The sequence below is a fragment of the Lipotes vexillifer genome, unplaced genomic scaffold (assembly GCF_000442215.2).
Source record: "Lipotes vexillifer unplaced genomic scaffold, Lipotes_vexillifer_v1.1 scaffold822, whole genome shotgun sequence".
NCBI lineage: Eukaryota > Metazoa > Chordata > Mammalia > Artiodactyla > Lipotidae > Lipotes > Lipotes vexillifer.
This window is the reverse complement of record NW_006770496.1, coordinates 3,039,908-3,054,782: the sequence shown is the minus strand read 5'-3', so window position 1 is coordinate 3,054,782 and position 14,875 is coordinate 3,039,908. Positions and strand designations below refer to the sequence as shown.

General features: G+C 40.3%; 1 protein-coding gene across 2 annotated transcripts in view; it reads right to left on the bottom strand.

Annotated features, from left to right (window-relative positions):
• DPY19L2 (dpy-19 like 2) overlaps window positions 1-10,809 on the bottom strand; it is an 89,293-nt gene extending 78,484 nt beyond the window's left edge. Inside the window, exons 1-3 of one of the 2 annotated variants that reach the window (XM_007446124.1) lie at window positions 10,626-10,809; window positions 5,366-5,390; window positions 3,680-3,767 (exon numbers count right to left, since the gene is read on the bottom strand). In XM_007446124.1, coding sequence (XP_007446186.1) covers window positions 3,680-3,767; window positions 5,366-5,390; window positions 10,626-10,755 — 243 coding nt within the window. In that variant the 5' untranslated portion in view covers window positions 10,756-10,809. Of the gene's footprint in view, window positions 1-3,679; window positions 3,768-5,365; window positions 5,391-8,887; window positions 9,270-10,625 lie in introns of those variants that run through there. The other variant, XM_007446123.1, reaches the window with a different exon arrangement.
• Window positions 10,810-14,875: the final 4,066 nt, after the last annotated feature.

The window sequence follows — 14,875 nt, the reverse complement described above, 5'->3', positions numbered from 1 at the left end:
TCCTGCTTCATACAACTATAGGTACTTTATTTCTGATAGACTAAGCAACACTAGTGACTATTAAAATTAAAGATCTGGGGGGCTTCCCTGGTGGCGCAGTGGTTAAGAATCTGCCTGCCAATGCAGGGGACACGGGTTCGAACCCTGGTCCGGGAAGATCCCACATGCCACGGAGCAACTAAGCCCGTGCGCCACAACTACTGAGCCTGCGCTCTAGAGCCAATGAGCCACAACTACTGAAGCCTGGGCGCCTAGAGCCCGTGCTCCACAACAAGAGAAGCCACCGCAATGAGAAGCCCATGTACCGCAACGAAGATCTCTGCAACTAGAGAAAGCCCACGCACAGCAATGAAGACCCAACACAGCCAAAAATAAAAATAATTTTTTTAAAAAGTATAAAAAAATTAAAGATCTGTTTTAGCTGATGTCTGAAAAAGCATTTACTCATAATTTTGATCAGTAAAATAAGTTCATATAAGGATCTTTCCCTTTTCTTATGAGAAAAACAAGGCAATACTACAATGAAAAGATATTTAATATGCATGTCTATACTTAAATAGAAAACATATAAATTTTTATTAATAACAGTTATTATTTTTGGGCCAGGTACTATGCTATGTGCTTCATTCATTTTCATCTTCCTTCATTTTCAGTAAAACCCTGTAAGGCTGGCATTATTCCCAGTTAACAGATGAGACTGAGAATCAAAGTTAACTTACTAGCCATTATGCAAGAAAGCACAGAACTGCTATCTGAATCTAGTGATCTGTCATCAAAGCCCAGACTCTGCCACAGCTATGCTCTTTATTTAATATTTTATATCCTGTCTTTGGAAATAATACCTATAATAAAAATTCAAATGCCATACAAATGCTAACACACCCAATTCTTCAAAGCTATAAGTGGCTATACGGTGAGACTTAAAAAGCAATGGCTGAGATACCTAGAGTAGGCAGATTTATAGAGACAGGAAGTAGAATAGATGTCACCAAGCAGCTAGGTGGGGAGTGAGTGTGAGTGGGGAGTTAAGTGTTTAGCAGGTACAGTCTGTTTGGGATAATAAAGTTCTGGAGATGGATGGTGGTGATGGTTGCACAACTATATAAGTGTATTTAATGCCACAGAACTGTATACTTTAAAATAGCTGAAATGGTAAATTCTGCTAATTTTTTTAATTAAAATTTTTTATTTTAATTTAGCCACAATTAAAACCAAAAAACAAAAGTAGTGGCTAAACAGTCAGGAGGGCCAGTTTCAATTCTTCTCTTGGCCCCTAACTAGCTGATCTGGAAGACAGTCCTGGTCTCTCTTAATTGTAAATTTCTGCAATTCTGGCATTCTTTTTCCCATTTAACCCGCATAACAATTATGTGAAATCCATATGGTAGATAGATTATCTCCATTTTATAAGTTAGATGTCTAAAAAACAGAAAGCATTATATCAAAAGTTGTCTTTTAAAAGAAATTATCTTGAGTTGTCTCTTAAAATAAATTATCTTGAAATCAAGAGAGCTAAAAAAAAATTTAAAGAGCCAGATAAAACATGGGGTCTCCCAACTCCACCCTAAGAGAAAGCAATTTCTGATCATTTTCGTAGCCCTGTATCACTTCTTTTTTATTTATTTATTTATTTATTTATTTATTTATTTATTTAATTTATTTGCGGTACACGGGCCTCTCACTGTTGTGGCCTCTCCCGTTGCGGAGCACAGGCTCTGGACGCACAGGCTCAGCGGCCATGGCTCACAGGCCAAGCTGCTCTGCGGCATGCGGGATCTTCCTGGACCGGGGCACGAACCCGTGTCCCCTGCATGGGCAGGCAGACTCTCAACCACTGCGCCACCAGGGAAGCCCCCTGTATCACTTCTTAAACCTTGTCTTTGTTTTCTTTCTTTCTCAGCTATTATATATATATATATATATATCTTTATTATCTTAAAAAGGAGTCTGCCTTAGGAGAGGAGGACAATGAGGTAAAAGAAAAAGAATCCTGAAACACTATTTTTGTTATATGTTTTATTTTTTAGATTCCATACATAAGTGATAAAACAGAGTATCTGTCTTTCTCTGACTTATTTCACTAAGCATAATACTCTCTACGACTACCTACGTTGTTGCAAATGGCAAAATTTCATTCTTTTTTATAGTTAATATCCCATTGCATATATATGTATATATTACATCTTCTTTATCTATTCATCTCTTGATGGACACTTGGGTTGCTTCCATATCTTGGCTATTGTAAATAATGCTGCCATGAACATTGGGGTGCATGTATCTTTTCAAATCAGTATTTTTGGGTTTTTTTGGATATGTGCCCAGGAGTGGAATTCCCGGATCATATGGTAGTTCTATTTTTAGTTTTAGTTTTTTTTTTTTTTTTTGGCAGTACACGGGCCTCTCCCTGTTGTGGCTTCTCCCGTTGTGGAGCACAGGCTCCGGACATGCAGGCTCAGCGGCCATGGCTCATGGGCCCAGCCACTCCGCAGCATGTGGGATCTTCCCGGACCAGGGCATGAACCCATGTCCCCTGCATTGGCAGGTGGGCTCTCAACCACTGCACCACCAGGGAAGCCCTATTTTTAGTTTTTTGAGGAATCTCCATAATGGCTGCACTGATTTACATTCCCACCAACAGTGTACAAGGGTTCCCTTTTCTCCACATCTTCAGCAACATTTGTTATTTGTACACTTTTTGATGGCAGCCAGTCTGACAAGTGTGAGGTGATATCTCATTGTGGTTTTGATTTGCACTTCTCTAATAATTAGTGATGTTGAGCATCTTTTCATGTGCCTGTTAGCCATTTGTATGTATTCTTTGGAAAACGTCTATTCAGGTCTTCTGTCAATTTTTTTAACTTTTTCTTTTATATTGAGTTGTATGAGTTGTTTATGTATTTTGGATATTAACCCCTTATCAGTCATAGCATTTGAAAATATTTTCTCCCATTCAGCAGGCTGTCTTTAAGTTTTGTGGATGGTTTCCTTTGCTTTGCAAAAGCTTTTAGGTTTAACTAGACTCTATTTGTTTACTTTTACTTTTATTTCTTTTGCCTTAGAGGAGACAGATCAAAAAAAAATATTGCTACAATTTATGTCAGAGTGTTCTGCCTATGTTCTCTTCTAGGAGTTTATGGTTTCAGGTCTTACATTTAGGTCTTTAATCCATTTTGAGTTTATTTTTGTTTATGGTGTGAGGAATAAAACACTTTTTTATTTAAATAATAAACCTACAGGCCAGATTTCAAAAACAAACCTATGGTTACCTAAGGGGAAAAGTGGGGTGGGGAGAGATAAACTAGGAACCTGGGATTAACATACACACATTACTATATATAAAATATATAACCAACAAGGACCTACTGTATAGCACAGAAAACTCTACTCATATTCTGTAATAATCTACATGGGTAAAGAATCTCAAAAAGAATGAATATATGTATACATATAACTGAATCAGTTTGCTGTACACCTGAAACTAACACAACATTGTAAATCAACTATATTCCAATAAAAATTTTTTTAAAAACAGCAAAAATAAAACAAAATAAACCTATAGGCTATAGCTTGAGAAACAGTGCAATTCACCAAAAATTCATTTCAGTTCCTAATAAGTTTCCACCTTATAGTCTCACTATTCTTAAACTACAGATGAATTCATTAGAAGAAAGAACCTAACCATTTCAGTGCGAAAAGTCATCTCCCGTTCCAAGGATGAGAGGTGAGAAAAATGACGATCATTTTCAAAAAGTGTTATTAAATGTATCCTAGAAGAAAAATAACATGTTTCAAAAACAGCACTAAAATAACTATTATAAACAAAGTATGAAAGCCATGAAAAGATAAAGAATAAATTTTTATAATAAATATTGACATAATTTTGTAACTGGCTAATTTGTATATTTTTAGGCATTCATAAGCTAGCATTAGCACACAGCTGAAATTCCTTAACTCCCTGGTTCCTAATCTTAATTGTGTATCTAAAACTCCTGCAGATCTAATCACCCTTCCTCCTACTCCAGGCCTCTAAATCAGAACAGAAGCATGTTTTTGTCTGTTAGGTTTCACAAGTGTTTCCAATGTACCAGGTTTGGGAAATGCCTCTAAATGTTGAAAAGCTTTGGAATATAATTTTAAATAAAATTATTTTAGGTTAAAGCAATTTTTAAATAAGTATAATACTACACAAAGTGACAAAAAACACAGGACTGTACTTTGAGATATTTTATTAATGCAACTTAAAAAAACAGCTGTAGGTACTGAAAACAGGTGCATATGTGACAAATAAATTATAGTCAGCAATTATGCTATCCTTAATTTACATAGTAGATGCTTTCCAATGAAGTACAAAATAAATCAAAATTCCATATAGCAACCCTGTCTTTCACTCACCTTCGTTTACACATAGGACACATGCCACGGTACCAACAGCTGTAGGAAATGTTGCTTACCATTACAGCCTTAGTTCTAACATCGAAATCTCCCTGCAGAGTAATGATCAGAAGAGCACTGTCCCAACAGGATGTGGGGCAGATCCCATTCTTCCCAATAGTAGAAATCCTTGAGCTCAGGTAGAAATGAAGGTATGTCAGAGGAAAAATATTATTATTTTACATAGAGTTTTTACAAACGTATCATTTGTATAAAATTATGTGCAGGTGTATGCATACTGAAAGGTTCATTTAATTCTGTATTACCATCACAGAGTGTTTATCTTCATTTCTACCTGATTTCCAATTGACAGGTGTTACTGAAACTTTAAGTTTATGTCACTAACAACACTCAATTACTATAAAATGAGGAAGTTTTTTACATGAAATAAACATGAAAAGTACACTACAAAAGCTAGATATTTAAGAAATATAGTGGTGAATCCTCTGATAAAGCAAAAAGGAAAAAATATATATATATATATATTTTTTGGCCATACGCGGGCCTCTCACTGTTGTGGCCTCTCCCGTTGCGGAGCACAGGCTCTGGACGCGCAGGCTCAGCGGCCATGGCTCACGGGCCCAGCAGCTTCGCAGCATGTGGGATCTTCCCGGACCGGGGCACGAACCCATGTCCCCTGCATCGGCAGGCGGACTCTCAACCACTGTGCCACCAGGGAAGCCCAAAGCAAAAATATTTTAATTCATAAGTTACTATTCCCCTAATGCATCCATTTATAAAAGTTGCTTCACATGAGGTTTTAAAAAAGGTTATATATATATATATATGTGTGTGTGTGTGTGTGTGTGTAAACTGGTGCACATACAGATGTTCTATACACGTAACAAGCAGTTATTGTTTTATTATATGCAAACAGCAATGGCAATTTTTAATTCAAATGTTTTCATTGATTTCAAACTGAAACTAATCTTACCAGTGCAAAATTGCCACAAAGGCAGCTGGAAAAAGAAGAAAAGAAAAAAGTCATTAAAAGCTGCTTCATTATAATATACCTTTAAAACAACTATTTAATAATTTTTAAAACAAACATTGCACTGTTGAAAGTTCCCATTCATGCTTCTCCAGCTCTTTTTCCATATTCTTACCATCCTGAGCTCATTCCTACCACTCTTCAGTATTTCTCAGATTTAGTATTTTTATGCCACGATCAGCAAACTATGGCCCATGGTCTGTTTTTGTATTGTCTGCAAGCTAAAAATATTTGTTAAATTTTTTAAGGGTTATAAAAATAAGGAAGAAGAATAGTTAACAAAGACCGTATGTGGCCTGTGAAGCTTAAAATATTTACCACCTGGGTCTTTATAGAAAAATTATATACTTGCTACATATGTTAACTTTCTATCTAATACCTACATAATATACTCTGAACCACTTTAAAATTAAACCTATACCTCCCCTCTCAACTCAAAACAGATGCCCCTCTGATAAGGTTTCATTAACTCTTAAGATGCACAGAGAATGCCTTATTCAACTATACTTGTATCCTCTTTTTTATTCTCCAGACAATTACTCTTAAAAATGACATTTAAGGAAAAGATCAAATATCCTACTAAGTCCATCTAGCTTTCCAAAAACCCTCAAAATATTCGTGTGCCTCTCCCTCCCCTTATTCCACACCTGATAAAATGGTAAGGTGTAATGACGCCAATATTGTAAATGCAAAGAAGTGCTTATCACAGTTCCTTTCAAAGCTGTGATAAAAAGCCTGACTCCTGGGCCCCCGTATCCTGTCTCTGTCAATCTCACCTCTGATAGTGACCCAACGTTATACTTTACTGAAACAAAGATCATTTAATGCGAGCACTCCCAAAGTCTCTTATATCCACTTCAACATTTCTCTACATAGTAATCTTTGCTTCTCTATTCTCTACCATCTCAGAAGAGGAAGCATCTCTTCTTTTCAACAGTTAGCATCTCAAATTTGTGCCTTTAATTTCATCCTTCCCAATTACTCCAAGACTGCATTATCAAGTATTCCCTCTCTTGGAACCTTAATCCCATCCTCTCCCCTTGGTTCTTCCCTTCAGCCTTTAATTTTACCAGGCCTTAAAACACTTCTCTTGATCTAGTAGGCCTTCCAACTATGAAATATTCTCTCCTCCATCCCCCTGCCATTATCTAACAAGATTCTTAGCCAACTTCTTTCTTCTAAGTTCCTATAACTCTTTTAAATGACCAATGATCAGTTAGTTATCAACATCAATGGCCTCTTTCACTTCTGCTTTTCAATCTCTCTGTAGCATTTGACCAGATTCTTAGATTTCTTCCTTTGTTATCTTCCATCATACCAACTCTTCCATCTTCCATCATACCAACTCTTTCTGACCATTTTGTTTTTATATGCTTATCTATCTGGTTTTCCTTCTCTCACCTCTTAAAACTAAGTATAACGGGTTTTCCCAAATAGCTTTACTTTGCCCTCTTTCCTCTCTTGGAAATCTCACTCAATCTTAATGTTTCAACTCACTTCCACATGGATAATTCCCAAATCTACACTTCTCATGCCTGAACAAATGTTCTCTCTCCCTCTCCTGACACTCTTTTCCTCTTCTACCTCACTACCTACCCAGTTCCTCTCAATTTGTTGCCATCAACTTTCACCTCTGTCCTCTCTTCTCCACTCCTACTGTTGCTACCCTCATTAAGACCACTGTTGCCTGGATTCCAGCATTCAATTATTTTTTCTGCTTCTTTTCTCAGTCCATATCCGGTCCATTTTACACAATGCTGTCAAATTATTCTCTCTGAAGCACACTTCTGATCATTTTACTCTATTTAAAAATCATTCAATGCCAACATCGTGAATGTACTAAATGTCACAAAATTGTTCACTTTAAAAATGGTTAATTTTATGTTATGTGCATTTCACCTCATTAAAAAATTATCTTCCTAAAGAAAAGAATCAATCGGTGCCTCCCTACAGAATGAAGTCCAAATGCCTTAAAACTTAGGCTTGAATTAGCCTCTCCATGGCTGGTCCCAACCAACCTTTTGAACTTCCTACTTTCTCTTCTTTTTGTACCCTTACTCTGCTTTCATATTTTCTTACTTCCATAACTCTGATTATGCTGTTCATTTTTTTTTTTGGCAGTACGCCGGCCTCTCACTGTTGTGGCCTCTCCCGTTGAGGAGCACAGGCTCCGGACACACAGGCTCAGCGGCCATGGCTCATGGGCCTAGCCACTCCACGGCATGTGGGATCTTCCTGGCCGGGGGCACGACCCCGTGTCCCCTGCATCGGCAGGCAGACTCTCAACCACTGCGCCACCAGGGAAGCCCTATGCTATTCTATAGGCCTTTAAACTTGTTCTGTGCTTCAGGCATCCAAATATTAGCCTTTTGGTCACAATTCACATCCCACCTTTTCCTAAAAGTCTTATCTGATCTCATTTCCCACTACCCATTCTCCAGTATGTTCACTCTTTTGAACTCTCATAGCACTTAATATACTCACTCATCATTTCACCCAACATTGATTGAGTGCCTTCAATGTGCCAGTCATGGGTGCACCAGGGCTTGTGTTTGGGCAAAACACCTCTGTATTCAAGACCATGTTGATTCTGGATGTGGAATGTATCTGTTTCTATAATTAGACATCTGACAAAATCTAAATATGAACCCCCATCTATTATTTCTCAAGTATTTTAAACACACCCTAAATGTGGACATTCATTCTACTTTAATTAACATCAGCAGTCAACTTATGATAGAAAAGAAATCACAGTAACTTACATTAGGAGACATTTATCTATGTTTCAATACACATCAGCAGCCAGTCTGACCAAAGACTAGGCTCAAAACTGATTTTAATGAAACAGCAATATTTAAGTTACATCTTAAGCTACAGAAAATGAGGAATACAAATAAACATCTTTCAAGTGCTTAAATAAGAAGAAAATTTAAGCATCAAAGCTCCTCAGCAAGATGAAAACAAATGGAAAACATGGGGAAATATATTGCCTAATGTGACTCTATTTCCGCTATTAAAGATTCTCAACCCATTAAAATAACCAACAGTTTATTTTGCTTTATTCAAGGTGCAGAAAAATACAATGTCTGACCTCTCCCCCCCAAAAGCTACCCTATCATTTTCACAACTTGTGATAAATGGCTGCCTTAAGATGACATTTTGTTGGTGACACATGAAGTGATCACTGTTCCTGAAAACCCTTGAAAACGTTTAAAAAGAACTTTAAAAGAACTTTAAAAGAAGTGGGCTGGAAATTCTTGTCAGCGATTTTCCAGAGATTGTACCTCGCCATTACTGCTGCTAGACTTGCTTGTTAAACTGATCTGCAAGATTCACCAAAACCACTTCCAACCCGAGGCTCTGAGGGCCCGCGGGTCCCTCGGATGCGAGCCTACAGCGCAGGAGTGCTGGGCCTCGAGCCGTCGGGGCTCCTGCTGAGGGCTTTCCCCGGTCGACTCTGCTCACCTATGCCGAGGGTCATACCGCCCGTGAACTGACATCTCCGCAATAGATGCACCTTGTCGCGGAGCTGCTCCATGAAACATCTGAGGAATTGAAAGCGGCCGAGAAGAACTGTCCTTCCGACCACCTCCATTTGCAGGCAATTCTGCGCGTTCAGGTTTCGGGTCCTCCGCGGCGAGTACTTCCGGGCGCCCCCTGACAGGTTCCCTCTGCATGCGGGCAAAGGCAGCTCCGTCTTTTTCACCTTCCCCTTCGGCTCCTCGTCCAACTCCGGCTCCCCGGCTCCGGTGGCCCGGCGCCGCCGCTGCTTAGACTGCGTGGAGCGGAGAGAGTGCGACGGCTCTGAGGCTGCTTCTTTGAGCTTGTTCCTCGTTTGCCCGACCATTTTTTCATAGTCCCTGTTCGAATGGAGCTGCTACTCTCTCCAGCGCGGGCCCGGCCGAGTCGGGCGAGGTCCGCAGGGCTCTGGCTCGGCTCGCAGCCTCAACGACTAGTCCCCGCCGCCGTTGCGGGCCACCGGGTAGTCAAGGCGACCGCGAAACCTGGTAGGGGGGCGGCGTCAGGCCCAGGCTGCCCCGCGCGGCCGGTGCACCGCCCTAGGCCTTTAAACTTGTTCTGTGCTTCAGGCATCCAAATATTAGCCTTTTGGTCACAATTCACATCCCACCTTTTCCTAAAAGTCTTATCTGATCTCATTTCCCACTACCCATTCTCCAGTATGTTCACTCTTTTGAACTCTCATAGCACTTAATATACTCACTCATCATTTCACCCAACATTGATTGAGTGCCTTCAATGTGCCAGTCATGGGTGCACCAGGGCTTGTGTTTGGGCAAAACACCTCTGTATTCAAGACCATGTTGATTCTGGATGTGGAATGTATCTGTTTCTATAATTAGACATCTGACAAAATCTAAATATGAACCCCCATCTATTATTTCTCAAGTATTTTAAACACACCCTAAATGTGGACATTCATTCTACTTTAATTAACATCAGCAGTCAACTTATGATAGAAAAGAAATCACAGTAACTTACATTAGGAGACATTTATCTATGTTTCAATACACATCAGCAGCCAGTCTGACCAAAGACTAGGCTCAAAACTGATTTTAATGAAACAGCAATATTTAAGTTACATCTTAAGCTACAGAAAATGAGGAATACAAATAAACATCTTTCAAGTGCTTAAATAAGAAGAAAATTTAAGCATCAAAGCTCCTCAGCAAGATGAAAACAAATGGAAAACATGGGGAAATATATTGCCTAATGTGACTCTATTTCCGCTATTAAAGATTCTCAACCCATTAAAATAACCAACAGTTTATTTTGCTTTATTCAAGGTGCAGAAAAATACAATGTCTGACCTCTCCCCCCCAAAAGCTACCCTATCATTTTCACAACTTGTGATAAATGGCTGCCTTAAGATGACATTTTGTTGGTGACACATGAAGTGATCACTGTTCCTGAAAACCCTTGAAAACGTTTAAAAAGAACTTTAAAAGAACTTTAAAAGAAGTGGGCTGGAAATTCTTGTCAGCGATTTTCCAGAGATTGTACCTCGCCATTACTGCTGCTAGACTTGCTTGTTAAACTGATCTGCAAGATTCACCAAAACCACTTCCAACCCGAGGCTCTGAGGGCCCGCGGGTCCCTCGGATGCGAGCCTACAGCGCAGGAGTGCTGGGCCTCGAGCCGTCGGGGCTCCTGCTGAGGGCTTTCCCCGGTCGACTCTGCTCACCTATGCCGAGGGTCATACCGCCCGTGAACTGACATCTCCGCAATAGATGCACCTTGTCGCGGAGCTGCTCCATGAAACATCTGAGGAATTGAAAGCGGCCGAGAAGAACTGTCCTTCCGACCACCTCCATTTGCAGGCAATTCTGCGCGTTCAGGTTTCGGGTCCTCCGCGGCGAGTACTTCCGGGCGCCCCCTGACAGGTTCCCTCTGCATGCGGGCAAAGGCAGCTCCGTCTTTTTCACCTTCCCCTTCGGCTCCTCGTCCAACTCCGGCTCCCCGGCTCCGGTGGCCCGGCGCCGCCGCTGCTTAGACTGCGTGGAGCGGAGAGAGTGCGACGGCTCTGAGGCTGCTTCTTTGAGCTTGTTCCTCGTTTGCCCGACCATTTTTTCATAGTCCCTGTTCGAATGGAGCTGCTACTCTCTCCAGCGCGGGCCCGGCCGAGTCGGGCGAGGTCCGCAGGGCTCTGGCTCGGCTCGCAGCCTCAACGACTAGTCCCCGCCGCCGTTGCGGGCCACCGGGTAGTCAAGGCGACCGCGAAACCTGGTAGGGGGGCGGCGTCAGGCCCAGGCTGCCCCGCGCGGCCGGTGCACCGCCCACGCGTGCAGCCCCACGTGCGCAGACCGTGCGCGCAGCTCGGCACGCATCCTCCCACGTGCGCCTCCACGTGTACAGCCCCAAGTAAGCGGACTCCGCGCAGAGCCCCGCGCGCGTCTCCTCACGCTTATCCTCTCACGTGCGCCACCCAGCTCACCGCTGCCCTACGCTGCTGGTGGACAAGTCTAAAGAACTTTTTTCGACTTTAGGCTTAGCTTTGTTATTTTTACCAAAAGATTGTCTGTATCGAGGTTATTGAAGGGAAAGGAGATCTCAATTGAAAGAAATAACCGTAGAAGGAGAGCGAGGGAAGGAAGTGGTCGCCTGTGATGCGCCTGGCACTTACTAGGAGCGTCTCTCCTCGCCGCCTTGGAACACTTAGCATTGGGCACTCAGTCCGTTTCCTACGCCGAGGCAGTGGCCCGAGGCCGCAGGCAGCAGGTGGCAGAGCAGGCGTCAGCCCGGTGAGTCTAACCCCAGAGCCTCTGTTTGACGCGAATTCGGTGATGTCCCCTTTGAGGACAGCGCTTAATAATCCATTCTGAAGTGAAATTGTGTCCCCAACAAGGTTGCTCAGAATTCGTCAGCAGTTGAGCGCGGAGTTGCGCTCAGTAGTCTCCCCCATCTGAACTAGGGACCACCCAGGAACATGTGAGAGGGGAGCCCCATAGTCACTGCACAGCCACACGTGATGCCAGGGCGGCTGGCAAAGATGGACAGGGGCCATTGGTATTTTTCATGTCCTCTGTTACAGGCCACGCCGCTGGAGCCCACGCCGCTTCACGTCCCATCTGTTTGATCGTGGATCGAACTCCTTAAGCTCCTTCTCCCCCATCTAATCTAGGCTCACTGTGGCCAGGTTAATTTTCGGCATGCCACACCCATCAGAAATGCTCGTGGCTCCCATTAGCCCGCAAATAAAACATAAACTCCTTAGCTTGTTCATCGGTACCTTCAGCAAGCTGCCCCCAGTCTGCCCTTTCAACTTTAGTTTCCCATGTCTGAGGACACAAATCTTCCTTTCCAGTGATTACAAGTGAGGTCCGTAGTGTGACTCCATAACTATCCGTTTACTTATACCGAAAAGCCCTCCTGTAGCTTTTTCATCCATTTCTGCCTGCCCATCTCAATTCTATCACCCTCCAAGCCCCAGCCCACATTAATTTCCCTACTCTGAAGGTCTAAAGCAGTTACTGACAATATTATTCATCTTGTCACTTATTTAAATTCAATAAGTGCTAATATTAATTTGTTGGTTTGTAAGATTTTCTTCAAGGAGTGTTTCTACATTCCTGGCACTATGTTTGGTGCTTAAAATGTTTTCGCATCTAGGGAATTTCCTGGCAGTCCAGTGGTTAGGACTCCGCGGTTTCGCTGCTAAGGCCAGGGGCCCCCCGCGGCCGCGGCGGGGCCAAAAAAAGAAAATGTTCGCATTTTATTCACATGATAACTTGGTACGAATTAGGAAACCGCGGATCAAGGATGTAGTGATTTACCCAACTTTTAACAGCTAATAAATCGTCCAATCCTGAGTTTAAAATACAAGGTACTTATGGGTGGTTGATAAAAATATATTATTGAGTAAATATGCAGATTCAAAAAATACCTTATTTTTTCATATGAGTATTTTAATATTGTTTTTGGAGTGCAGTGATTTTGTTTCCCTTTAATAAAAAGGGAATTGTAGAATTATGTTAAACTTATAAAATGAATTGGGTGGATTTGCATCTTTTGTATGTATTAGAACATCTGGTTCTGGAGCCTTTTTATTTTTCTTTAGTCTTTAAGCTTCCTTCATTATGGTGTATTTACATTGTCTACTACTTCTGGTATCAATTTGGGAAATTTATATTTTCCAATAGGCGTTTCAAGTCAGCTGAATTATACACCCTACTTTTACCTGAAATTGATATGGCCATCTGTGCCTTTTCAAAAAATCAGTGTTTTCCCAGTTAATCTGTTTATCCTTCAACTCTCTGTGATTTTAATAGATATGTTTATTTTAAGTTACGTCTTGTTGAATATTTTAAAAGGTAATCTGAGGGTCCTTGTTGATAGGTTATTCATTTAAGTGATTTTATAAGTTTTATGTCTTTGTTTTTCATGAGGAGTGGGTATTTTTGTGGGAAGTAAGGAGTGGCTGCTACTGGAATGTTGGCCAGATGTCATTTTTAGTGACATTTTCTTGTAAAACTTTGAACTTTCTGATTTTGGTCTCCTTCTTTTCAGTCTATTTTGCCTATTTCTTATGTTTCCCTTTTGTGAATTTGTTTGCTTCTTGGAGTTTCCAGTTGTCTTTTGGATCACTCCATGTCCTAACAGAATAAAGCATATTCTTTCTGTTGGTCTAGCCCTTGAAAGTACAAATCTGGTCATTTTTGGCATTTAAAAAATAATTTTTATAATAATGTTCATTGTACTATTATTTATATAATTGAAAATTAGAAGTAATCTCCATGTCAAACAATGAATTACAGAACACTGATAACAGTGAAACATTACTAAATTGACTAAAGTTTTGAATGAATATTTAACAACAAAGGAAAATACTCATGATATAGTGTTAAAGGTAAAATAAGTAGGATATATATGATTCAGATATATAGTAAACACATAGAATTAACTGTGTTCCATGCTCCATTCTAAATCTTTTACATAGAGGACTCATATATGCAAGTTTACCAAGATTACCTTTAGCCAGTACCTTAACTGCTCTAATTTATCTCCTGATCTGAAAAATGCTGAAGTACCTAAAACATAGTAAAGCATCTAAAAGAGTATATGCTTATTTTAAAATTATTACTATATCTTGGGGACTTCCCTGGCAGTCCAGTGGTTTTAGACTCTGCGCTCCCACTGCAGGGGGTGCAGGTTCAATCCTTGGTGGGGGAACTAAGCTCCCACAGGCCACACAGAGTGGCCAAAAAATAAAATAAAATAAAATTTTGACTATATCTTGCTCTATAGTGACCATATTCAGAGTATACTGATGAGTATTCTAATTAATGTTTTGCTCACCTGGATTTTTGTCATTAAGTTATATGTTAGTCCTATTATTAAACAGTAATATGAGTTGAAGGTTCACTAGTTAACTCAGAATACTGAGAGACAGTTGCCTAAATAATTTTGCATTCTCTCAGTAAGGAGAGGGATAGATTGTGTATGTGAGGGAAAACATGGCGCTCAGTGTTTTTTGCTTGAATAGAATCTGACAAGTTTTCATCTTTTTTAACTTCTTTAACAGTGTTCACTTATTTTGAGCTAGTTATTTTGAACAGTTAAGTCATATTTTAGCTTTATGCTTATTAATGACAGTGACTTAAATCAGTATGCCTGATACTTATTCTACGGTGAACTGACAATTAAAATAGTGCACTATAATTTGATATAATGCAATGTATTCTCGAATTATATTTTCCTCTTTGAGATGAAGATACCTTGTGATTTAGTAAATTGTTTCTCTTACATAGAGATTTTCCAGTCATCTATTTCTAAAACTTGTCTCTGTTTTCTCTTTTAGTAAAACAATTGCTAATTTTTACCCCAAAATGCAATGAAACTGTATAACCAGCAGATGGCAATAACGACTTATAAATCAGAATTTTAAAAATTTATGGAAGTTTTTAAGTTCATTTTTAAAAAGAAAACTCTGTTCTT